A 22,985-nucleotide genomic window follows, 5' to 3' on the forward strand; every position below is an offset into this window, starting at 1 on the left:
CCCCACCGATGTAGAGATATCGCTCCCCGTCGTCACCGGGTCGCGATCGTCCCGCCGTCCGAGTATCGGACCTAATATGTTGCTTTTAGTCTCTGCCGGTCTTGATCGTTTCTCATGGTGATTGGGCCTTGAAGGGCCTTGTTCCCCAGAATTGGATAATTAAATGTGACACGGGGGCTTACGGGGGAATATGTATTCCGTGGAAGGAATTTATATTCCGCCCTTATTTCATACCAGTCAGCGTGGCGGCTGTTGGAAACTGTGGGGAACAAGCCGCGTTACATACCTGCTCTGGGGAAAGATGAAGGACCGATTGCTCATAAAGGGCTTATACGAGGCTGGAGATGGATGTGCCATGCTAGTATATAAGGAGCCACACAGCGGAGGTAAACCTTGGATATCCCACTGCACCTTGCCGATAGGACTTCCGACATGGCTCCCAATATCTTGATCACAGGGGTGACCGGCTTCATGTATACTCGTGAATAAATGCTTCATGGACCTGAAGGCACTCACTAATCATCCAATTGCATCGACAGAGGTGGCACTCTTCTCCAAAGGCTCCTGGAAACGGATTTGTTCCCGAGATCCAACATCTGGGTAGCAGTCCGCTCGGAAGCTCACGAAGATCGCCTGAGAGCCCTTCAGGTGAATATCGCCCGCGTCTCCTTGGACGACGCGGAGGATGTCAGAAAGATTGTGCTTGGTAACAAAAGTAAGTATTAGGACCCAGGGCGCTCGATAACAGCTAAGCGACCTGATACAGTTGACATTGTTGTGCACACTGCCGGGGCTTTGAAATTTTCTCTAGTGGAATCGCTCTTGAATGCCCTTGGTGCTAGAAAGGCCGTGACGAAACGTCCGGTTCACCTCATCCAGGTATGCCATTCCAATATCCCCTCTAGGAAATAGCTAACAATTAAAGACATCTGGTGCCAGCACCTTTGCAGACAAGTGCGGCTGGACCTTCGGACCGGGCAGAGAGTCGGATGACCTGTACACTCGTGAAGTGGAGATCCGTGATTCTTTCCTGCTCCATGAGGTGAGACGCACCCATGATGTGCCATTTTAAGCATGGCGCACTCACCGACTCAATGAACCCAGACCAATATTCGGATTATCGAGACGGGGGAAGCCCTGGGGGTGCTTGTCTACCTAGTACTCCCACCTCTTGTTTGTAAGTCAAACAAAACGCAAGGCAACTGGTATACCCTGCTGAAAAGCTCACTGGAACAAGGCGGGAAAGGAACAGGCACTGGAAACACCGCCACCTTCATATTCAGCTCCATGATCCAAACGGCTCTAGCCCAGAAAAAAGTTTATTACTTCCCGGAGAAATCGGTATGCGCCCTTTTTCCTCGTTCCATGTTTCACTCGTACTGAAGTCTTCCAGCATTGGCCCGTAGTCCATGTCGTCGACCTCGCCAATTACTATATCCTGCTTCTGAAAGCCATTCTAGCCAACAGCGCCCCCGGGTCCGGCCGACAGGGCTACTACTTGCCAGCCAGCCATACAGTAGACCGTCACGAGTTCACCTTCGCGCTAGCGAAGGCTCTTTTTTGACAGAAACTTGGTTTCCAGTCCCACGCCCGCTGCTTGGCCGAGCGAGGAATTCGCGTCTGATGCTACGGGGCTTTCTACGGAGTATTGTCAGATTGCATTCAATTCGACGTAAGTGTTTTGAGGCGTGAAGGGTGGTATTTTCGATGGGTGCTAACTAGTCGCAAGTACGGCGGTTATCTCGGAGAGAGGTCATCAGCTTGGTTGGAAACCTGAGTGGGATTATGCGGAATGGCTGCGAGACTTTGGGGGAATGGAGGTTGACCCGATTTTGGAGTCTGATGTTCAGAGCAAAGATACGGTTAAGGCGTTGGGGAATCTTTGATAGGGTGGACTTGAAGTGTACCGATTTTTTTATCATTAGGGCTACGCAGTTTTACTCGCCAGCACATCACAAATTAGTTTGAAGAGTGGGCTGGGGGGATTATTTAAAGCCGTCTTTCTACTTTGGTCCATCGCTACTTATTTATTTATTTATTTATTTCTTTCTTTCTTTCTTTTTTTTTCGATCAAGTACATTCACACAACGAGAAAAGTCCGCGCCTCGTAACTCCTATTGTGCTCTATTCAAACAAAAATGCTAGTAGGGACATGTACAAAAAAGAAATGAGCGCGGGGGAATACCGTTGTCACAGAAAAGGTGAAAACGAAAGAGAGAATCCACGAGATACGGTGTTGCAAAAATATAAATCCGTCATCCGCGCACCTTGCGGTAGCTTGGAGGTTTCCATGACTGCTTGATGAGCTTTCCAGCTCCAACTGGAATCAAAGAAGCCGCCAAGACAGCAGCAACACGCCAGACCCAGTCCACCGTGATGACGTACCGGAGGTCGAAGTAGTCCCCAAGGAAAGGAACACTGCCAGCATACACGAGCAAGGTCCCCAGCAGGCAGAAGATCATGACGGGATGCCAGGTAGTGATGGAAATGGCCACCATGCCCAACTCGTTGAGAATCAGAGCGGTGAAAGATACGCTGATCAAGCGCGGCCCGGTGATGGTATCCAGGAGAATCTGAGATAGACCCTGGATGACCGCGCCTTGGTAAACCGAGATCAGGACCCAACCAAAGAAGGATTGATAGCTCAGACTCTTCCCGGTCTTCAACTCCTTATAGAGCTCGGGGTAGAGATTCGCCAGGCGCTCATCGACATCCTTGTCGAACACGAGGGAAAAGACCGGCGCATTGGTGTAGATCGTGGCATAGCCGATCATGAGCCAATTGATGAACAGACCCTTTGGGTCGAAGTGACTTGCAATGCTGTACATGGTCTGGCAAATACTGATAATCAGACCACGGTGCATGATGAACTGTGCGAGTTTGGCCGATCTCTTGTATGAGTTTCGACCATGCCACACTAACAACTTGGTCAGATGGTGGAATTGGGTAATACTGAAGTCGGCGGCGAGAGAAGCCTGGCGACCCTCTTTTCCCACAATGCCAATACCAACATCCGCGGCTTGAATCATCGAAACATCATTACCGCCATCGCCAATGCAACAGACACGCTTCTTGGTATGTTGGCGGATCAAGTTGGCAACTTCGGCTTTCTGGGTCGGAGAGCATCGGCATGCGATAACTGCAGGCAATAGCACGGCAACAGAGATGAATGCGGTTCGGAACTGACCCAACATCAACGTCAACGATTCACCATCAATTAACAAACAGCAATCAGTCTTATTTCGTAAGAAGTCGAGGGTCTCTTGCGCGATAGATTTGTCCGTCACTTTCGAGACGGTGTGAATGTATTGACCACGCGACACCAGCTTAGCGGAGATTGCAACACAACGTGCAGTTTCCACTTTGTCACCAGTCAGCATCCAAATCTTGATACCGGCATTACGCATCAACTCCAGAGAGGACTTGACGTCGCGCTGTAGTCGATCCTCCACGCCAGTAACACCCAGCAATTCCAAGTCTCGTTCAAGGTATTCGCCGACTACTTTCGCCATACCAGCGTCGCGACCTTGAAGAGACAAAGCGGCTTGCTTGTACTTGGAGGAGAACTCCTGATACTGCCCTAAAGAGAGTCGCTTACGCCCGACAACAAGTGTGCGAAGACCCTCGCGTGCCATGTTGGCGGTTTCCTCATCAAGCCAATCATTCGCCGCAACAATCGAGGACATGACCGTGTCAGCTCCTTTCTGGTAAAACCAGATTTCAGACTGGTCGCTGCTCCCCGAGTCAAGGCCGTTCTCGCCTTGCTCAAATTGGACAATGATGCCCATCCGCTTGCTATCGGATGTGAAAGGGAAGATATCGAGGATGCGAACGCGAACGACAACTCGCTTCGAGTCGGTGGATTCGAGTACCACGCTTTCCCGATCACGATAGGCCAACTTGAGGCCAACCTCTTCTGTATAACGAACGATGGCAATTTCATCCGGAGAGGATGCCTGGTAAGTAGTCACTATTTGGCCATCCTCTTCCTCGGTGGTTGGCGTGACGTTATGGCAAACGGCGAGGGCCAGAATAATGTCTCGAACGCGAGAACCGATCTCCCTTCGCGTGCGCGGGGCAGCGCCTTGGCCGGCTTGAGTCCCGAAAGCAGTTGATGGGGTAGTCAGGCGCTGCCGGCAAAGCCTTGGCGAATGAAAGACATAACCTCGTCCATTGCCTCATTGGCATAGGACACAGTGCCAACGTGGATTTTCTTCAGTTCCATTTCTACAGGGTGGGTTAGCAAAGTCTCCAATTTACAGTAAGCATGCTCTGAGATTCACCATTCTGAGTCAATGTCCCGGTCTTATCGGAGAGCAAATATTCAATTCTCCCCAAATCCTCCGGGATTGTACTTGTGCGAACGACCGTGTCTGGAATATCCTTGTCGCGTTCGATGAATCGGCCATAGACGGACTTGGCCATGTCCAAATTGACACGAAGACTCATCGGGATGATGGTTGAAAAGAGAATTAGGTAGATCATGATCGCAACATACCAGACCTTGTCATTTGTAGGCTCAAACCCCTCCAGTGCCACAAGAACAATAGAGAGGGTCAGAGTTAGCGCACACAAGATCTTAGTGAGATTATTTATCTCGTACTCAAGCAGTCCAACTTTGGACCTTGAGGGGGAAGTTGACAGGGCGGCCCGAGTTTGAGAGCCGGTGTAGATAATAGCAGCGTAGGTGATTGTATTTGAGGCAAGAACTGTGTTGGCCCAAGCGGTATTGTCAATGCTCAGTGGTGCCGAGTTGGCTGACTGGTCACTATCAGCCTGGGTCGCATTTTGTCCTTGCGATGTCTTGTCGACGTGTGCATCGTAAAATCCGGTAGGCGGGCTAAGTTCTATCGTGCCCACAAATTCGTTGACTCGAGGATCGGGAGGGCTGGCTGTGATCTTGAGTCGCGTAAACTCACTCAGAGGGAGAATCTGGGACAAGACAGATGGTAAACGAAGCTTCCAATCAGTCTCACCATCAAGCTGATCGGTTCGAATGAAAGTGTCCCCGGCGGATGAAACGTCAGCAGGGCTAGAGGAGGCCTCGGGTGCATTTGTTTGAGGTGTTTCATCAAGGAGGTCGGCGGATGGACCAGCCCTGGGCTCATCAAGAGAGTTTTTGCGCGAGGACGCCATTTCATTGGTGACGCTCTTCAGAATCACGACGTCTGCCGGCAGACGCTGATTCTTGCGTACTTTCAAAACGTCACCAACCTTGAGATCCCGCGACTTTTTGATGATTTCTACCTCTTTCGACCGATCCAGAGACACCACGGAAAACTCTTCAGAGTTTGCTTCAGCATCGCGTCGACGTCGAGTAATGTCATCGAGCGCCTCCTTGCCCAGTGAAATGGAGACCACAAAGGCCAAAGGAGCAATATAAGAAGAAAGGTAACCGATCCGTAAGACCGGAATGATCTGCGACAGGGCGACGAGCAGGAAGTAGATGTTGAAGAAGAATGAGAACTCGTTGTACAGTGTGCGGGGAGAAAGCTCCAGGGCGTGTATTTGGCGTTCGAGACCACATTGGGAGGGTATTTGGCAGTTTGGTATTGGCCAACAAGGACTTCTCTTGGCGGTTTATTGGTCGTCTCGTCCTTTTTCTGTTGACTTGACGAGCCCTGGAATAAGCGACCTATGCCTTTGAAGCTCGGCAACATCAGTCGTTTCGCTTTCTTGGATAATCCTTCATCGTTGAATAACCGCGTGGATGCGCCCCGATCCAGCAGCGGCGCATCATCGTCTGTCATATTTCGGGAGCTCGCATGAGATGGTCGTAAGCCGTCATCCGCCGTGTGCTCAAGTAACGCGTCTGTATCCTCATCTCGCTCTCCACGACCGGATGGGCTCCCTCTTCCACCGACTCCCTACCCCAACGCGGAGGTTCCGTAAAGCAATCCCGGGGCCATAATTTCCTGAACGGCTGGTATAGTCCCTGGATACTCTGGAGTGCTGAGGAGGCGGTGCATCCGGGTCCAATGCCTCAAGATCCAAGTCGTCGTCGGAACCGGAGAAGTCGGCGTCTTCTGATTGACGAAGGGGATGTAGATAATCGGGTGACGAAGGCATGGTGAGCGGTCCGCTCTGGAACACTTTTTTTAAACTGTTCGCCAACTCGTATGTATCAGTGCGCTTGTTGACTTATGCAAGCTCATTCCAGGTGTCCGATGTAGGTTGCATTAAAAATAACGCGGTAGCATAATGTGCTGCGGAACGAGATGTGGATGGTCGCGGATTGATATAGCTGGGTGAATTTGTATCAAAGCGATCGTGGCGAGAATAGTCGATCTGAACAAAGAAAACCTATGTCGAGGCAGACGTTGAAAACGGAGGGAATGATAGAGCTGTTCCAAAACGCCTGCCTTGACGCCCGCGATGCTGCATCACATGACATTGATTAACGGCCAATCTGTCACCAGATACACCGCCTTCGAGATGACGACTGCCACAACACCTAATTCGGCAGATCTTCGGCAACCAAGGATAAGTTTATTTTGCTTAATTTTCCAGGAGACTTGTGTTTTCAGTACTAATGGGTAGGTGGCGGGCTCTTTCTATTTTCCTAGCCAGCTGGGCGTAACGTGGGGCTCGGATTAGCAAGTCGCCTGTAGACGGATCTCCTTTTTGAAGGTTATTCCAGATCAAAAGCCTTTTCCCCGTTGAAATGTGAACACAGCGCCATGACAATAGCGTCTCCTAGTAGCCTGAGAATCCCTTTTTTAGATTTATTGGAAGGTCATTCTGAGTGTCCTGTGGCTAATGCTACTTGGAAGCTGAATATAAATTTGGGAATACAGTAATTTCGTCGAATCTCCCCGACGGACTCGGAATGGACTGCGCTTAGGTCAATATATAACTATATAGTAACTACTTACATTTTGGGATGATTTCAAAGTATGCTTCAAGCATGCTACATCTCGATTAGGGAATTTCATATGAGCTTGCCATGGCAAAGACGTGTGAGAAGCCCGAAGAACAGAATCTTCGCCCCAAAGGCATTCATCAATCCAAAGGTCAAATGTACCGACATACACTAGAACTTCAACCTATTGGAACATGCGGATGAAATGTCACCGTGTTCCTTACGGAAGAATGTTTGTCCTTTGCCATTTAAGGAAGCTGAGTCAGCGATGGCCGGGGGCGCAATGGAGTCTGGGGCCATCGCGATCGGGAGAATCAATCTTCGGAGTCGGCGACCTGTTTTTGGCTTTACTTATAATCTAATACTTACTCATTCATCCAGTCGCCGACTATCGGCCCCTTTTCATGGACTCTCGGGTTTAAACCCTTGTCTTGTTAGCCGGGATACTCGACCCTGAAAGTCATTCGCGACGTGTCAAGTTGCCTCCGGACTGTCCGCGACAACTCGACACTGGAGCCACGATGGCCGAACACTCAAACCCAGTTGATGAGTCGGATCCCTGGAACTTTTCATCACCGGTAGAAGACCAGGATCGGTCAGCTGAAGTCACTTCGACGACAGATGCATCATCTAATCTCCTCGATCCGGATGTCTCGACTGAACCTACGAAGCCCGACGTTAATTCACCTGTGAGCGACGATGATTTTTCGGCTTGGGATATGTCGCATGAGAGCAGGCAGCCTGAGCCGCAGGATGCTACTATAGACTCTGTTGTGGAAGCTCCGGTAGGAGCCTCGGCAGAGGCTGCCAACGACGCTCAGATCCCGGAGGAGACCAGTGATGCTCTCCCTACCGAGCCCGCGGCGCAAAGTGCGAGTGAATTTGATGATCAAAAAACTCTTACGACCGAAGCTTCACCTGCACCCTCCCAACCCGAACCTGCCGCGGCCGAAGAGCCCTTAGTTGATGCATTACATGCTACAGAGCAACCGGATGCCTCCCACACAGACGCCATATTCACGTCGAACGAAGAAGCAGTCGACTTTTCGGATTTGCTGGCCAAAGACCCGGAAACTGTTGAAAATGTGAACGCGGAGGAAAAGGAGGAAGCAGAGCGAAAGAAGGAACAAGCTCCTACAGTTGGTACCCCCTTAGTCGAGGCTGCGCCCGCGGAAGCCCTGCAGTCGGAAGTACCGCCCATGGAGACGCCTCCGGTCGAAACAATGCCTATAGAAGAGTCAGGAAAAGGGGGAATTCCTGAAAGCACGCCACAACAACATGTACCAACAGACACTTCAATTGTCGAAGCCCCGCCAGTGGGGAAGATAAACGAGCCTGCTGAGCCCTCCTCAATCGATGCCGTCTTTGGGAATGGTGAAGACCATGATGATTTTTCGGCACTACTTTCTAAGGAAACCGAAACCCCTAATCCTGAGCAGGGACGCGCATTCTCTGAGGGTGCTAAGCCCGAGTCCACACCCGCCGAGCAGCTCTTGCCGGATAGCGAGGTCAATGGTGCTAGCGTTTCGCCATGGGCTTCCTTGGACAACGTCGATGCTGCAGAGGAGTTAGACTCAGGCCTGGCATCGCAGTCAACCCATCAACATGAGTCAAACTTGAAGGATGAAGCGGCATGGGGTAATCAAGTTAACGGCGACCTCGACTCAGATGGTGATGATTTTTTCAATCAACTCAAGACGCAGACAAAGCCCATTTTCGCCCCGCCAGAAGCCGAGTCTAGATTCGAAGAGGGTGTCCCATTACTGGATGACGATGCACCTCAATCTCCCGAACGAGCTGTACCCGAAGGTGATGCCGCGGCGGACCCTTTTGCCGATGATAATGACGATGCAGAGGGCTTCTTTAGCTCTACGACGAAGCCAAAGTCTACCCCGTTACCTTCATTACATATTACTCGTAAAAGTACGTCCCAGGTGATGGAGCAGTCGGCTGGGCTCGACTTGGCATCACCTGCAAGTGATGCTTCGGCAGCCGCTGCATTTGACGAGGCACTTAAGGCCGCACCCAATCAAACAGAGACGTCTCAGCCCCAAGCAAAACCTGGCGACCAGTCAGATGACGATGACATGGTTGCACTCTGGGGTGCTGAGTTGAGCGATACTGATGAAGAAGACGATCTCATGGCGCAATGGGGCGCTGCACTTGACGATGGTGATGAGGCACCGGCTCAAGCTGCCCCGCGGAGCCCTGTCGCCAATGGGGGTCTGAACAGTCCTTTTGAGACCCCTCAGCCCAGGCAGACCCCCCCCCAGGGCTATACCTGGCGTTTATGTCCCACATCAGCCTTCTACGTCTGACATGGTTGGAGGGCTTCAATTTCCAGGTGCCCCACCTGGGAGTACAAATGTTCCTTATTATTCACAACCGCCGGCGAACCCAGTCACCGTTAGAGGAGAGAGCTTCGCTGAACGGTCCAAACAAGGTTACAAGTCGCCCTATGACCTGCCAGATGACCTTTCGAAACCTCGGCGACCTCTGTCTACGCCTAGGCCTGTCCCTCCGAGAGTGGATAGTGCCCTGCCTCCCCCGCCAACTGCTGGTTCAATGCAACCGCCAGCCTCTGCGGTGCGGCAGGCCCCGGCTGCGCCGCCGCCTGCTCCAAAGAACTTCTTCGAAGAATTGCCACCACCAGCACCCAGATCACCTCGGCCTGCCAGTTCAGGACGTTATACTCCGGGACCTGTTTCAGCTCCAACTGGATCGGCCATGCCCCCGCCTTCAAAGTCATATGCACCAACACCTGCTGCCGCTCCCGTGGCTCCAGTTCCACCTGTAGCTCCACCTGTAGCTCCACCTGCAGCTCCCCCTGCAGCTCCCCCTGCGGCAGCTCCTCCCATAGGTAGCCCCCCCAGTTCAGTCGGCGCTTCAACCTCCAGAAGTTCTGGACCCATATGCATCATTAGCTTCTAGCGCCCCAGCTGGTCCAAGTGCTTCTGCTCGCTACTCGCCCAAGCCTCCTGTGTTGCAGCCAGGTTCGAAGGCATCTAGGTATTCACCTGCACCACAGTCAGCCGGTGGGCGGAACCGTTATGCCTCGCAGCCTCTAGGCATCCCAGGTCAAGTGAACTTACCGTTCCAACCTCGGACGTCAAGTCCCCTGGCGTACCACGAAAAGGTTTCCTACCAACCCGAAAATGCAGGAGAAGGGCAGCAGCAGCAACCCCCATCGCTGGAACCTTCTGTTGACCTTTCCCCTCCTCGCGCACAACGTTCAAGTATTGACCACGGTGCTCTTCCTCCCCAGTCGGCAGCCCGAAAGACTTCATACGCTCCTCCAGAGTATCTCAACGAGTTTACTAAGCGTCTGGCGCCAAACAGTGCTTACCAGCCTGCTCCTCCGACTGGGGCCGTGCCTACATCTCCTGCATCGGAGCCGCAGATGCCTCCCCCCCCCGAAGATCCCAGACGCAGTCACCGGGTCAGCAAATGACAAGCCCTCGTGCACTTGCTCCTGCTGTAGATCATCAGGCAAGGCCTGTCTCAGCGCATGCGCCAGGCTCTCCTGTAAAGGCAGCAAACCCATATGCGCCGCCGCAGCAGCCCTCTGTCCAGACCCATGCCTTCTCCCAACAATTTGAGTTCATTGCCCCGACTGATGGACAAGAGCAGGATCCGCTTGAACGGTGGAAGGGTGCTCCCATTTTCAAGTTCGGTTTTGGGGGGATCTGTAGTATCATGTTTCCCGAAACACATTCCTCGCTACTCTGTGGGCCAACCAAAGCCAATGATTAAGCCCACACTTGGCGAGCCGAAGCTCTCAAAACTTGACACCTGGCTTCCTCCAGTGGATACTATTGTCCCTCATCCTGGTCCATTGAAGTCAAAGTCGAAGAAGAAGGATCTACTGGCCTGGCTTTCCAGCAAGATTGCAATCTTTGAGAATGAGGTTACTCCTGACTATAATCCACTGCAACCGGACCTGCAGAAGCGTCATGAAGAGAAGATCTTGCTTTGGAAGATCTCCAAAATCTTGGTTGAGAATGATGGTGTTTTGGAAGGTACGCCTGAGGTTCAAAAGTCATTGCGACAGGCAATCTTCCCCAATCTTGTTGAACCCCAGAAAGATGATGCTTATAGCGGTGAATCCATCATTGGAGCTGGTGCGGGCAACTTGGGTTTGTCTGCGCAATCAGGTTCTACTGATAGCCAATGGACCGAGGAGCTGCGGACGAACCTCATATTGGGTGAACGCGAAAAAGCTGTTTGGTCTGCTGTTGATCGTGGCCTTTGGGGACATGCTATGATCTTGGCATCTACCTTGGAGCGCTCTGTGTGGAAACAGGTTGTTCAAGAATTCGTCCGCCGTGAAATCCGTTCAACTAGCGCTAGCAATGAGTCTCTTGCAGCGCTCTACGAAATCTTCGGTGGCAATATTGAAGAAAGTGTTGACGAACTTGTACCTCCATCTGCCCGTGCTGGTCATCAGTTGATCAGCAAAACTGATGGCCAGGGCGTAACGAAGGATGCTCTTGCTGGCTTGGACAGCTGGCGAGAGACCCTTGGATTTGTCTTGAGCAACCGCAGCTCTGACGATCGCAACCGCAGCTCTGACGATCCTCAGGCGTTGGTGGCTCTTGGCAACCTGTTGGCATCATATGGACGTATCGAGGCTGCACATATTTGCTATATCTGCTCTCGGGCCGCCGTCTGCAGCGGAGCAGATGACCCACAAGCTAACATTGTGCTCTTGGGCGCTGACCATCAGCGTTCTCCTGCATCCCTTCTGGAAGACGATGCCATTTTACTCACTGAAGTTTACGAATTTGCCACGACTGTCCTGGCTACCGCTCCGATGCCCCCACTGCCATATTTCCTGGCTTTCAAGCTTGTCTATGCCAAGACTCTCGCGGACCGTGGACGCAAGACGGAGGCGCAGAATTACTGTGATGCAGTGGCCGCAGCACTTAAGGCTAATACTCGTCATTCTCCTTACTATCATAACCAACTATTTGTGGAAATCGACGAGCTGTCTGCTCGCCTTCGCCAAACAACAAGCGACGGTTCTTCATCCTGGATTCCACGACCAAGCATGGAGAAGGTATCTGGGACCATGTGGGCTCGATTCAATAGCTTTGTCGCTGGCGAAGATAGTGATGCAGCGTCAACGACCCCTGGCAAAGGAGGCGAGATGGCTGATGTTGGACCATTCGCTAACGTCGCCGGTACACCAACCGTTAGCCGTTCGCCATCCGTATCCGATACCTATGGCTATTTCCCCCAGGACAGCCAGCTCCGGCTGGTATCCATTCGAAATACCATCCCTCCGCTCAATATGCACCTAGTGCCTCGCCAGAGCAATACCGAAGTCGGTCTTCGATGGACTCTTACAGATCGGTGTCAGGCAGTAGCGCACCTTTTGGGCAACGTCGCACGTCTCAAGAGTCTTCTCCTGTTGAACCCCAGCCTTTCCAGGCTGCCCCGTCGTATGGCTCCCCAGGACTTGGCGGATATCAGCCTACTCCCCCACAGTCTTCGTATATGCCACTTGCTCCGGTCAAGGAGGACGCAAGCCACACCTCTGGCGAGGGTATACAGCCTCCAGTGAATGGGCTTTTCTTTCAACCCCCTGGACAGGCTCAGTCCTCAGATAGCGTGTCACCTTTCTACCAAGGCCCGCCTGATATGCCACAGGCAGAGGATCCTGGCTACCTGCCTCCTAGCATTCCCAACTCCTACGAGCCTCCATCTTTTGCCCCAGACGTTGAGATCGATGAGGTGGGGCCTGATGATTCTCCTGATGTGAAGGTTGTCAGGAAGAAGAAGTCTTTCATGGATCTCGATGACGACGATGACCTTGGAGACCGAGCTGCTTCCATTCAAAAGGCCCAGCGGGAAGAGAATGACCGCAAGGCTGAAGAGGCTTTCAAGAAAGCTGCCGAAGAAGATGGTATGTCTCTTCGCCCTCACTTGTCATTGCTTCGAACCATTGCTAACTGTAACCACAGCCAAACGAGCCGCACAGCAACCTGCCAAGAAGGGCTGGTTGAGTGGATGGTTTGGGGGCAAGAAGGAGCCTGATAATGCGACCGGGAACGCCCCGATTCGAGCCAAACTTGGTGAAGAGAATTCGTTCTACTATGACAATGAACTCAAGAAGTGGGTCAACAAGAAGGACCCTGGCTCTGCCACTGCCGCTCGTGCCACTCCACCCCCGCCGCGCGGCTCTGCTCCTACTAGTCGAAACGCTAGCTATGGTAGTATGGCGCCGCCGCCCCCTCTCTCCGCTGCGTCAGGCAGTCGGCCTCCCTCTTCAAGCAGCGAGGCTGGATTCCTCTCATCTAGTCCAGCGTTCTCGGGTCTTGGTGTCCCTCCCCTCTTCCCCGATCTGTCTCTACCAGTGCAGCAGCGCCAACTCCCCCAGGTTCCTCAGGCGGTCCACCACCTCGACCCACTTCTTCTTTGACGCATGCGCAATCCATTGACGATCTTCTTGCCGCTCCTGCTGGTCGTAAAGGTGGCAGTGCACGAGGCAAGAAGAAGGGTCGCTATGTGGATGTCATGGCCCAATAAGTTTAAGCTTTGATGTCTCATTTTTTCTTTTCTGTTCTTTTCATTTGTTTTATTATGTCTATCACGTTTTTATTTTATTCGTGTATTTGCCTTTCATGTTCAGCCCTCGACAACCCCTCCAATATAATAGACACCTGGTCGAGGGGTTTTCCCTGCGCCAGCATCTTGCATGTCTGTCCCCCGGCAGACTTTATCTCGGCGTTTTTGCACCATGAACCAGTCATTGCTAAGCCATGCACATAGCTTGCTTCTTGCTGTTCCTTGCGTGCCGAGGGAGAGAGACGAGTCTCCTTGCATCGTGCACATCATTTTGATTCTTGCAGGTTTTACCTCGGTACATGTTAAATGATCCGTGGAGGCTCCTGATCCTTTTGTTCAATGCTTCGGTCAAACCTAATGCATGACTGAATATCCCATATGACCAATTTTAATAATGAAACCTCCCGCCTTACACGGCGTTCAGTCCCCGAAATAATATTCTCACATTTGAGATCACAGTAACTAGCCCAGCTTAGTTACTGCTATGTTGTGAACGAGTTGATGTAATACTGGCAACGTCAGCCATCCAGAGCCATGGTCGACGGGTGTAGGGTATACTCACTGTTAAACAAGACTCTTCCCCATCGTATGTGTTAGGAAGATAGACATATAGAACCAAAGCTGTGTCATTAATGAAGCCTGCGCTCCAGTCAGAACCAGTTCCCAACCCACAATCCAAGGCTCGAAACTCACAAGCAACAACCTTTGGACTCAACCGCCCAATACTCAACACCCGACTCCAGTCCTTCCCGTCAATCCTCACCTTCGCCCACCCCAACTCATCATCTTCCCCAAGCTCCCTCATCCGCTCGCTGGGCAGCTGCGAATACTGATCATGGGAGATATGCGCCGGATCAAGCGGTGGATTGACAAGCCCCGACCAAACACTCTCAATCCGCAACTCGTCCGTCGCAATCGCCAGCTTCAACTTCCCGTGCATATTCGCCGAAAACTCCAGCTTCGGCGCCGTATTAGTTGAAAGCACCGCCGCCCCAGTCGTACCCTCCCCTGTCCCTACTCCTCCCACCGCCGCCGCTGCCATCCCCGGCTGCCTATTCTTCGCATCCGAAGACGCAAGCCTCGTGAACCGGTCACTGATACTCTTCAGCTGCGCCAGGCCCGGTAGCGCGATATGCACCTCCGGATCGGGACAATGCGGCTCATGCAGGCCTTCCACGGCAGCTTCGCCGAGGATCTTGATCGGGATTTCCTGCGTGATCCAGGTCTCGCGTTCGCGGGCGCGGCGGTCTCCGACGACGTCGCTGTGAGCGGCTGTGTTGGTGGGGTCTTGGGCGAGATTGTCAGTTGCTAGGGACATGTTCCCTTCTGTCCATTCGGTTGCCAGGACGGTGAGTGCTAGAAGGGGGGATTTTGTCTTTCTTTGTGAGGCGGAGTTGGGCGTGGGATGCGCCGAAGGCTGAGCGGAGGGCGCGGTTGAGAACCCCGATGTTGATTTCGATGTTGATGGCGTCGGTGTTGGATTCGATGTTGTAGGAATCTTCGTCAAAGATGGTGTCCTGGGGCGCTTGTTAGATGGGAGTCGTTGCAGCATGGCGAATGGACTCATACAACTGGGAGATGGGCCCATGCTTGGGTTCCTTGGTCGGGGATCACGGTGAAGCGCACCACGTCCTGTTCCAATCGCATCCAGCATATTTTGCCGAGGGAGGAGAGGGAGGCGGTTAATTCTGGGATTTTTAGCGTTGGAATGTAAGCATGGGGTGTATTCCTTACTGGAGAAGGTCCTGGTATCCTTTAATTGGGCCCTGAAGCGCATTTTGGAGGAGAGGTGAATATTTGGAGAAGCTGTGCATCTCCGATCTTATCGCTATCGCGGGCATCTCAGCGGGCCCCAGAATTCCTTTAGGCATGGTCGGCCACATGACTTATACAAGCTTTGTGTACCCTATTATACAACTTCATACGGTATTGTTTATATAGATGGACAAAGAAGTGAAGATATATATTCACTGTATAAAGGCTACCTCCGTCTAAATTTATTTGTTTGTATCTTCTACAACCAATATCGAACGCGACAATCTTTTCTACACCTAGATCTTGCATCTACCATCATTATCGGCCATCCTTATCAGCGCGTCGCCTCGTGTTAGTCTATGCCCGTATACATCCGTACAAGATTCGGTCCATGAACAGGAGCCCAATGCAAGCCTCGTCTAAGATGAATGAGATTCTCAAGTATTATGCTAGACAGGCTTCGCTTCCTGCTCGCCCTCCAACACCAGAGCGGCAGCCAATGCCGCCCCAAGCCCGGATCCATCCTCCGAGGCATTCAGCACGATCAGATCTACTTCCCCCGGCGGCCAGTCGAAGATCTCTCGCAATGCCTGGGCTGCTCGGCTCTTGAAGGCGCTGTATTTATTGAAAACAGACCCATCTACGCCGACATGGCAACGATTGAAGCTTTTCTTCTTGCAAATGGCGGCAATTCCGCAGGCATATAAACGGGCAGCGCGACTGGCAACCAATCCAATCAGATACCGACAGATTTTCAGATCTGGGAACTCCCGGGGAGAGACTGAGACACTCTTCGAATTCCATCCTCATGTCTTGGAGCCCTTCCGAGAAATCTAGCTCGGCAGCAGATAAGAATGAGGCTTCGAGCGCATTCTCTTCTTGGAGACGTGTAATATCCAGCCCTCGGAAGAGCTTCCCTTCCTCGTGCAAGGTCACGAGAATCAGCCGTAGCATCTCGCCAATGTAAAGCCCAGAGATCATCTTTTCGTAGATTTGCGTCCCCGGCCGAATAGATTTCTGGTCGAGTTGGTGGTCGAGTGGGGTTAGCGGTAATACCTGGCGCTCGTTATCAAAGGCGCCATACTCCGTGTTGATGACCACGGTTGCGTCCTCCGGTAGCCGGGAATCCCTTAGCTTTGGCACATCCCTAACATCCTCCATATATGCCGCATTGACCCCGGTACTGAAAATGCCTCCGATCTTGACCTGTGGGTCTCGGTAGTGCGAGGCGATGAGTGTGCCGGTTGTGTCATTGACAAGGGCCACTACCTTCACGGGGAGTTTCTGCATCGAGTGAATCAGTAGGGCTCCTCAAACTGAACAGCTTCCTGAACACGACCTTCCGGGCAAATGCGTCCTCCAGTTGGGGGACAACATCGTGTCCCTCCACGCCAGACACTTTGAAATTCTTGGTCCAGCGCTGCAGAATCCCGCTCCTGATAGATCGTTGCGCCACGGGAAACGAGAACGTAAAGGCCAGGGGGGAATACGTAGGAGCCTTCTTCCCAATTGCGGTGCCCTTCCTGGAGAAACGATTCGACCTTCTCCGCAATAAAATCCCACAGCTGCTCGGCCGTCCCTCTCTTCACTGCCTCGGGGAGTTTGGATTTCCGCTGGGTCTGCTCGAAATCCCGTTTCCCTGTAGAGAGCTCAACTTCGCACACCCGCAAGTTGGTTCCGCCCATGTCGACAGTCAGGAATCTTCCTTTCTCGTGCCCGCTGGGATACTTCATGACCCAGGTGATGTCCATCGGCTACAAGTTGCATGATTAGCTGTTTTTGCGAGTGCAACGCGCGGAGGGCAAAGACTGACAATGCTGCCGCCCTCCTTCGAAAGGCCTTTTTCCAGCTCTTGGACGAAATGATCTGTGATTTTCCTCAGTCTTTCCCGGTCCAGAGTGAACATGTCGTCATATTTCTTGAGGTCTTTCACGAGCGGCTCTGGCATATCCTCCAATACCTCGGGGCGGTAATGGAACCCTGACATCTCGAAACGGCGATTGGTACTAGGAAATGATGGCTTTCGTAGAGTATGTTTTTTGCCCAATAAGTTTCGCTACTGCGTATTAGCAGAGGAACATAAAGGACTGGGATAATGTGTAATGGTGACGAAGTGTACGATCATCCGGAGCTTCCTAGCTCTTTCATTCATCCATAAAATGGACTTTGTCGTGTTAAAACTTTCCAACAGAGTGGTGAAGTTCTAAATGATTCTCTCGATATAACCTGGCAAGGCTACTGGTAAACAATACTCGCTCTCTACATCCATTTTATCTACGCTGGTCGGCCTGGCCATAAAAATGGCCATTGCCATTGCGCTTGCGCTTGCATTTCTTGCCAGAGCTGTCACCCACGGTACTTGCAATCACGTTTTGGCAAGCCCTGATTATGCAGCCACGTATGGGCTTGCTCTTTCGGATACGGATCGAGAGATCCAGCTGCAATATGGAACTGATCAAGGCAAACAAGATCTTAAAGCAGCAATCCCTCGGGCGGATCAGTGAATCTAGTTGGATCTGGACCACCCAGGCGCTGAATAGTTCCCTCATACAAGGTTTGGGATTCGCAGAATTCGGTAGGCCAGCCTACTTCCAAGGTGGAATAATGTTCCAGCTTAAGTTTCTTTCTGTTTTGTAGAAGCTCTCACCAGGTGCAACTCTACGCTTCATGGGGGGACTGCCCGTTATTGGGATATTCATATCATTCGGGCTGCAAATGCTTGTTATATTTCGGCGAATCATGTTAGATGACGGCGATCCAGGACTCTCCATATCCTGTCTCATTACAGCCCATATACCAGGAGCATATCGGGCATCCGGAGTGGTCAGAGAGGAGTCCGTCACTGAATTTGTTAAGAGCCCGGCATAATACCAGTAAGTACTAAACTATCTAAGTAGGTACCGGGGTAGTAAATGAGCTATGGCCTGTACAAGGGATCACGCCCAAAACATTTCTAGTAGCAGAATACCCAAAACGCGGACAAGTAATAAGACAATCAGAGTATATTGACAGCGTCCATCTATGTAAAACACCACTATGTACATAGGCAAATATAAAAGAAAAGAGAAACACCCAGCGCCATGCTCACGAGAATGCAACCCAATAAATACCTCGTCCAGCGCTCTAATACTGTCTCCCCGACGACCCAACCGGCTTTCGAATACTGGGGTCCATATTCGCCGGGCTAGGTGAGCGACCACCTTGCAAACGAGCCCGCAGCCTCTCCTGCGCCGAGCCACCCGATCCACCGGACCCAATTGATTGCGACGAGCCTGCACGCTGGCTAGGTAGCGGCCGGCCACCCGAGGGACGGAGGGGCTGAGACTGAGCATGCGTGAGAGGGGATGCATACGGGAGCGTCGAGCTCTGAGGCCCTGGCGAAGGAGGCGGGACGCTTGCAGCTCCGCCGCGGCCGCGTCGGAGGGAGGCTGTTTGTGCGGAAGAGGGAGAGGAGGCGCCAGAATCGCCCCAGAGATCCCCTAGGCCGCCGCCTCGACCGTAGTTCACGGAGCCTTGGCTGCCTGGCTGGGCCGTTGCGATGACGCGCGGTGTGGCGGCGGCTGGAGCTTTGGGATCTGGAGGCAGCCAGGGAGGGAAGGGGCGGCCCTTCTCGGTATAGTAAGCTCGTAGGGCGTTGGAAATGTGCGAGCAGTCTTCGTTCTCGGGGTCGTCGCCTTCGTCGCCGAGGGTGATGGCTCGGCGGAGGCTGTTGAGTCGTGAGCTGAGAGCGGTGGAGATGGAGGACCCTCCTGTGAAAGAGGACAGGTAGGAGCTCATTTTGGGTGTGATGGAGGAGGGTGTTGGACTCGAGACGAGCTGCAGTGGTGCGCAGGTAAAGGACAGCTTGATGCGGAGTGGGGGGTGCGGAGCAGCTTCCGGATGGTGGCACCGTGGATGCTCGAGCGGAGAGTGGGGGGGAGACTCAAGAGTTTAAAGCTGGTGAAGAGTGAAAGGCCTGGCTGGATTGGAAAGCGCTTAATTGACTCGGTCGACCGTGTATGACTCTGGTCCCCGAAGAGCCAGTGCCCGAAGGTTTGACAAAGCACTTTCAACGGTTCAAGTGGCGGAGATGAAACTGAAGAAACTCAAGTTGAAACAGGGAGCCCTACGCACGTGATTTATCCTGCGGCAAAGGAATGGATGTACAAGGTCTTTTAGAGATGACTTATGTATTCACTACCGATTCTTCGCAAAATCCATCTTGCATCCAGTGTAGCAACACTGCATTAGGGTCTCGGAATTGTAGAGTCAGCTTTGTGACTGAATCAGCCATCAAGTCTTTCAGCCTCTGTTGCAGATCCTCAGCCCGATACAACCCCCCTGTCGGGAGAACCTCGCATTTGGAGGACCGGAATAAAGTGGCTATAGTTGAGACAAACTCGACCTGAGACATCTTCATACCAGGACACATTCTCGCCCCCTCGGACCAGGGGATAAAGGTGCCTTTGGCGGGTGTTATGACCTGGCCTGCACCATCGATCCACCGAGTTGGCCTGAAAGCCTCAGGGTCTGGGCCCCAATATTCAGGGTCGAGATGAATGGCGGCTTGACTTATGAAGATATCCATTGGCGGAAAGAGAGAGTGTGTTCCCCTCTCGCTGACGAACTGTTGGGATTCGTGGATTGCACGCATGCTATGAAGAACCGGCGGGAACAGGCGCAACGTTTCCAGCTGTAAAAAGCCATTAATTTCTAGCGCCATTGATGATCAGTAATTTGATTCACGACCACTCACCATGATGGCCAATGTTCGCTTGCATTTCGGAAAAACGTCATCGTAAGCCCATGTCGTGGGATCGAGATCCAAACCTTGCAATTCCTCGCGCAACCAGTCTTGATATTGCGGGTGTGCGGCGAGTAATGCCACGGAATATCCCATGGTGTTCGCGGTCGTTTCGAAACCTGCTGTTGTGAAAACAAAAAGATTGCCGCTGATCTCTTCATCCGTTAGAGAAAATCCAGTCTTGCTGCGTTTTTCCGCGTCTGAGAGGCGAACTAGCAGACTCAGAAAGTTGCTGCGAGCACCGCTTTCGTTCTCAATGATACTTCTCTCTTCATTAAGAACCGACTTGGTATACTCAGGAATCCTCTGAAGGTGGTAGCCCAGTGTTTGGATCGAACTCGGCATGGTTGGCAGCCTCAATACCCAAGAAGGGACCAGAGCTGCCTGGACAAAGGCGTTGGCTATCATGGAAAGAGTCGAGAAATAGGCCGTACGGTCGTCAGTTCCTGTATGCATCCCGAGTTCCCGAAGCTGAGGCGACCAAGGCTGTTTCTGGCTGTATCCTGCCTGGCCAATGACATTGACGGCCAGACTCCGTAGGCCATCCAGCGTCTCGCCGCCTGCCCGGCCGGCCATATAGTCTCGCATAGTCACTGATTGTTGGCAGCCCTCCGTCCAGACCGTTCTGCTGATTCTCTCGTCCAAGTTAGCTGAGAAGAGTCTACGATGTCGTTTCCTGGAGGAGTAATCAGAGACTTGTTTGAGAAGGTCGACCTGCGTCGAAAGTGGTCCTACCATTCGTCGCCGTTATTCTAGGTCAATGTTAGTTAACTTCAAAGTGCGAGGCTCGACCCTTGCGGAGGCAGTTTACCGTAAAGATGTTCGGTCCCAAGAATCCCATAAAGGTTGCCGTGATTGGGGCTTGGAGGAAGTCGTTCTTGCGCTGTAAGATGAGAGTGCCGATATCTGCATCAGCAACGCTAGCAATTCGTCAGGGACACTCTATCCCAAAGCCCTCACCGGACCTGAAGAATACATACACCAGAGCGCACTCATCGGGAGTAACTATGCTGAACACCTTCCCTAGCCGTTCCTGGTACCTTCGCTTGCTACGAAACTCCCAGCCGAGAATAAGAAGATCCAGTCGATCGTAGATCCACTCAGGGAGATATTTCCGGAGAACTGGCTGCAAAGCTGGTGCGAGAACCAGAAAGGGAATGGCCTTGGAGAAGACCGGGGACACGAAAATTGGGAAGCCAGCGTGGCGGGCATGGATATAATGTCGAGCGAAGCTGAATAGTTTGTAGAAGAGGTAGAGGCCGAGTAGCAGCTTCAAAGCTGTGCGCAGCAGCGCACTGCCCAAATCCGTCATGATGCTGTCGCGGGTGGAGTTGGAAAGGGTTGTAGAGAGTGGACTCCCTTACGTACGTATTCCAGAGTCTAGTTTAAGTTTCAGGTGTTTTCTACACTTGATCGAAGGAAAAGATGCGAGTGCTGTTGGGGGTAAACCCAACATGTGCCAAGCAAACTCGACTCCATCATCATTCACTTTTGATAAGATCACTACGTTCAAGTTTGAGATATGCAGAGCTCAGTTCTAAGGAACAGCACGGGAATGGGACAAAAATCCGGTTGTACTACATTATATTCACAGCACACTCGATGCAATAGCTGGGTATTGTGCCCGATCGCAGGAGGAAACAATGCGAGTATAGAATGAAAGAGAAAGAACAGAAAGGACCCAAGAACGCCATGCCAAGCCATCCAAACTTTTTCAGGATGTAAAGATATCTCCTGTTCATGCCATAAGGTGTTCCTTGCCAGCACCCTCGGTCTCGTACTCGATTTCAATGCGAGGCCCCTTCTTGCGAGGCTTAGGCTGAGGAGCAGTAGCCTTGCGTTTCGCGCTAGGCTTGGGCTTGGGCTTCTCGTCCTCACTGGGCTCATCCTCGCTGTCCTCGTCGCTCTCGTCATCGCTCTCATCACTCGAATCAGCCGATTCACCACCAAGCCAATCCTCAATATCCTCCAGATCCTCATCCTCGTCAACATCACTGACATACTCCACCTCCCCAACACCCTCCTCTTCTTCCTCATCCTCAAGCAACTCCCCATCGTCAAGATCCTCGTCTCGCTCACCCTCCCCTCCCCTCTCCAAGCCACGCAGCACCTTCTTCCAGATCCCCTCCTCAACATTAAGCGGCCTATCCCCATAAGCTCCAGACCTCAGTCTCTCAATGAGCTCGCGCTCAATAGCCCTCTCAACCTTCGCCGCCGACTCCGCCTTACGCTCCCTCGTGGCCTCGCGCCGGCGGACCTTGGGCGCCAACTTTGGCACAACCCGCTCGCCCAGCCTCTCGTCCTCCTTCGCAATGTTCTTCATACGGATGTTCACCTGCGTCAGCCGCGTGAGGCGCTGCTTGCACTTGTGCACCAGGAACTTGGGCCAGTAGATCAGCCGCTCGTCCAGCATCTCCAGAGCTTTGGCGTAGTTTGACGGGAGCCGTATCCGCTCCCACCATTTGCTGGGCATGTGGGCGCGCTCAATCGTCTTCATGTACAGGTACATTGCGCCAGTCTCGGGGTCCGAGCGGACGGTTGCGTAGCGCGAGTTGGCGAGCGGACAGGATTGCCGGTTGCAGAGGCCTGAGACGTTGTATTCATTGCGGCAGAAGTTTTGGCCTTTGGTGGTTCTAAGAAACGGGTTAATTATATGAGATTTTTATCAGCGGTGTTTGAGGAGCTGGAAGGTAGAATTTGATTTTTCCATATAGGTGGGTGGATTGATGAATTGGCGGTTTTCGAGCTCCAGATGATATTTTTTTTCCCCCCACGTGCATGGCTGGGGAGAACTTTAGAACAAAATACTTACTTGAGTTTGTAAGAGCAAAACTGCTGGTTGATCACATTCCAAACAATTTCGTCCGACATGATGGGCGAAGATGTCGGTGTTGCAGACTCGGAGCGGTTGCGCAGATGTTGAAGAAAAAAAAAAAGATGTCGGTCACGTGGTGATCCTTATCGATAAGAGCGTATATATATGGACGAATGGTGTTTTCATATTAATATTTAATG

General features: G+C 52.2%; 9 protein-coding genes across 9 annotated transcripts; 3 read left to right on the forward strand and 6 right to left on the reverse strand.

Annotated features, from left to right (window-relative positions):
• Positions 1 to 432: 432 nt before the first annotated feature.
• Positions 433 to 1,886, forward strand: N7468_000314 (NAD-dependent epimerase/dehydratase family protein; the record flags this gene model as incomplete). Its single annotated transcript, XM_058469611.1, has 8 exons — positions 433 to 473; positions 540 to 715; positions 767 to 879; positions 926 to 1,042; positions 1,105 to 1,341; positions 1,394 to 1,476; positions 1,583 to 1,672; positions 1,730 to 1,886. 8 exons carry the CDS (start codon positions 433 to 435, stop codon positions 1,884 to 1,886), a joined length of 1,014 nt encoding a protein of 337 aa, XP_058335642.1.
• A 369-nt stretch (positions 1,887 to 2,255) lies between these two features.
• On the reverse strand, positions 2,256 to 6,069 carry N7468_000315 (aminophospholipid-translocating P4-type ATPase NEO1; the record flags this gene model as incomplete). The annotated part of the gene is made up of 5 exons (XM_058469612.1): positions 2,256 to 4,143; positions 4,194 to 4,227; positions 4,284 to 5,466; positions 5,523 to 5,867; positions 5,944 to 6,069. The coding sequence occupies 5 exons, from the start codon at positions 6,067 to 6,069 to the stop codon at positions 2,256 to 2,258; spliced, it is 3,576 nt and encodes a 1,191-aa protein (XP_058335643.1).
• Positions 6,070 to 7,383: 1,314 nt separating this feature from the next.
• On the forward strand, positions 7,384 to 13,286 carry sec16 (COPII coat assembly protein SEC16; the record flags this gene model as incomplete). Its single annotated transcript, XM_058469613.1, has 7 exons — positions 7,384 to 9,148; positions 9,207 to 9,722; positions 9,787 to 10,301; positions 10,352 to 10,589; positions 10,669 to 12,045; positions 12,105 to 12,770; positions 12,829 to 13,286. The coding sequence occupies 7 exons, from the start codon at positions 7,384 to 7,386 to the stop codon at positions 13,284 to 13,286; spliced, it is 5,535 nt and encodes a 1,844-aa protein (XP_058335644.1).
• Positions 13,287 to 13,914: 628 nt separating this feature from the next.
• Positions 13,915 to 15,086, reverse strand: N7468_000317 (Hexokinase; the record flags this gene model as incomplete). Its single annotated transcript, XM_058469614.1, has 3 exons — positions 13,915 to 13,941; positions 13,995 to 14,071; positions 14,126 to 15,086. The coding sequence occupies 3 exons, from the start codon at positions 15,084 to 15,086 to the stop codon at positions 13,915 to 13,917; spliced, it is 1,065 nt and encodes a 354-aa protein (XP_058335645.1).
• A 550-nt stretch (positions 15,087 to 15,636) lies between these two features.
• hxkB (putative hexokinase) lies at positions 15,637 to 17,174 on the reverse strand (the record flags this gene model as incomplete). The annotated part of the gene is made up of 4 exons (XM_058469615.1): positions 15,637 to 15,907; positions 15,936 to 16,471; positions 16,585 to 16,941; positions 17,001 to 17,174. 4 exons carry the CDS (start codon positions 17,172 to 17,174, stop codon positions 15,637 to 15,639), a joined length of 1,338 nt encoding a protein of 445 aa, XP_058335646.1.
• A 313-nt stretch (positions 17,175 to 17,487) lies between these two features.
• N7468_000319 (uncharacterized protein) lies at positions 17,488 to 17,691 on the forward strand (the record flags this gene model as incomplete). Its single annotated transcript, XM_058469616.1, has 1 exon — positions 17,488 to 17,691. One exon carries the CDS (start codon positions 17,488 to 17,490, stop codon positions 17,689 to 17,691), a length of 204 nt encoding a protein of 67 aa, XP_058335647.1.
• A 619-nt stretch (positions 17,692 to 18,310) lies between these two features.
• On the reverse strand, positions 18,311 to 18,964 carry N7468_000320 (uncharacterized protein; the record flags this gene model as incomplete). The annotated part of the gene is made up of 1 exon (XM_058469617.1): positions 18,311 to 18,964. The coding sequence occupies one exon, from the start codon at positions 18,962 to 18,964 to the stop codon at positions 18,311 to 18,313; it is 654 nt and encodes a 217-aa protein (XP_058335648.1).
• A 388-nt stretch (positions 18,965 to 19,352) lies between these two features.
• N7468_000321 (cytochrome P450) lies at positions 19,353 to 21,282 on the reverse strand (the record flags this gene model as incomplete). Its single annotated transcript, XM_058469618.1, has 5 exons — positions 19,353 to 19,859; positions 19,923 to 20,646; positions 20,706 to 20,722; positions 20,782 to 20,890; positions 20,951 to 21,282. 5 exons carry the CDS (start codon positions 21,280 to 21,282, stop codon positions 19,353 to 19,355), a joined length of 1,689 nt encoding a protein of 562 aa, XP_058335649.1.
• Positions 21,283 to 21,708: 426 nt separating this feature from the next.
• On the reverse strand, positions 21,709 to 22,841 carry N7468_000322 (ribosome biosynthesis protein MAK16; the record flags this gene model as incomplete). The annotated part of the gene is made up of 2 exons (XM_058469619.1): positions 21,709 to 22,603; positions 22,783 to 22,841. 2 exons carry the CDS (start codon positions 22,839 to 22,841, stop codon positions 21,709 to 21,711), a joined length of 954 nt encoding a protein of 317 aa, XP_058335650.1.
• Positions 22,842 to 22,985: the final 144 nt, after the last annotated feature.

Source organism: Penicillium chermesinum (genome assembly GCF_028974085.1).
Source record: "Penicillium chermesinum strain IBT 19713 chromosome Unknown utg000001l:1.0-1975020.0:1.0-1976611.0, whole genome shotgun sequence".
NCBI lineage: Eukaryota > Fungi > Ascomycota > Eurotiomycetes > Eurotiales > Aspergillaceae > Penicillium > Penicillium chermesinum.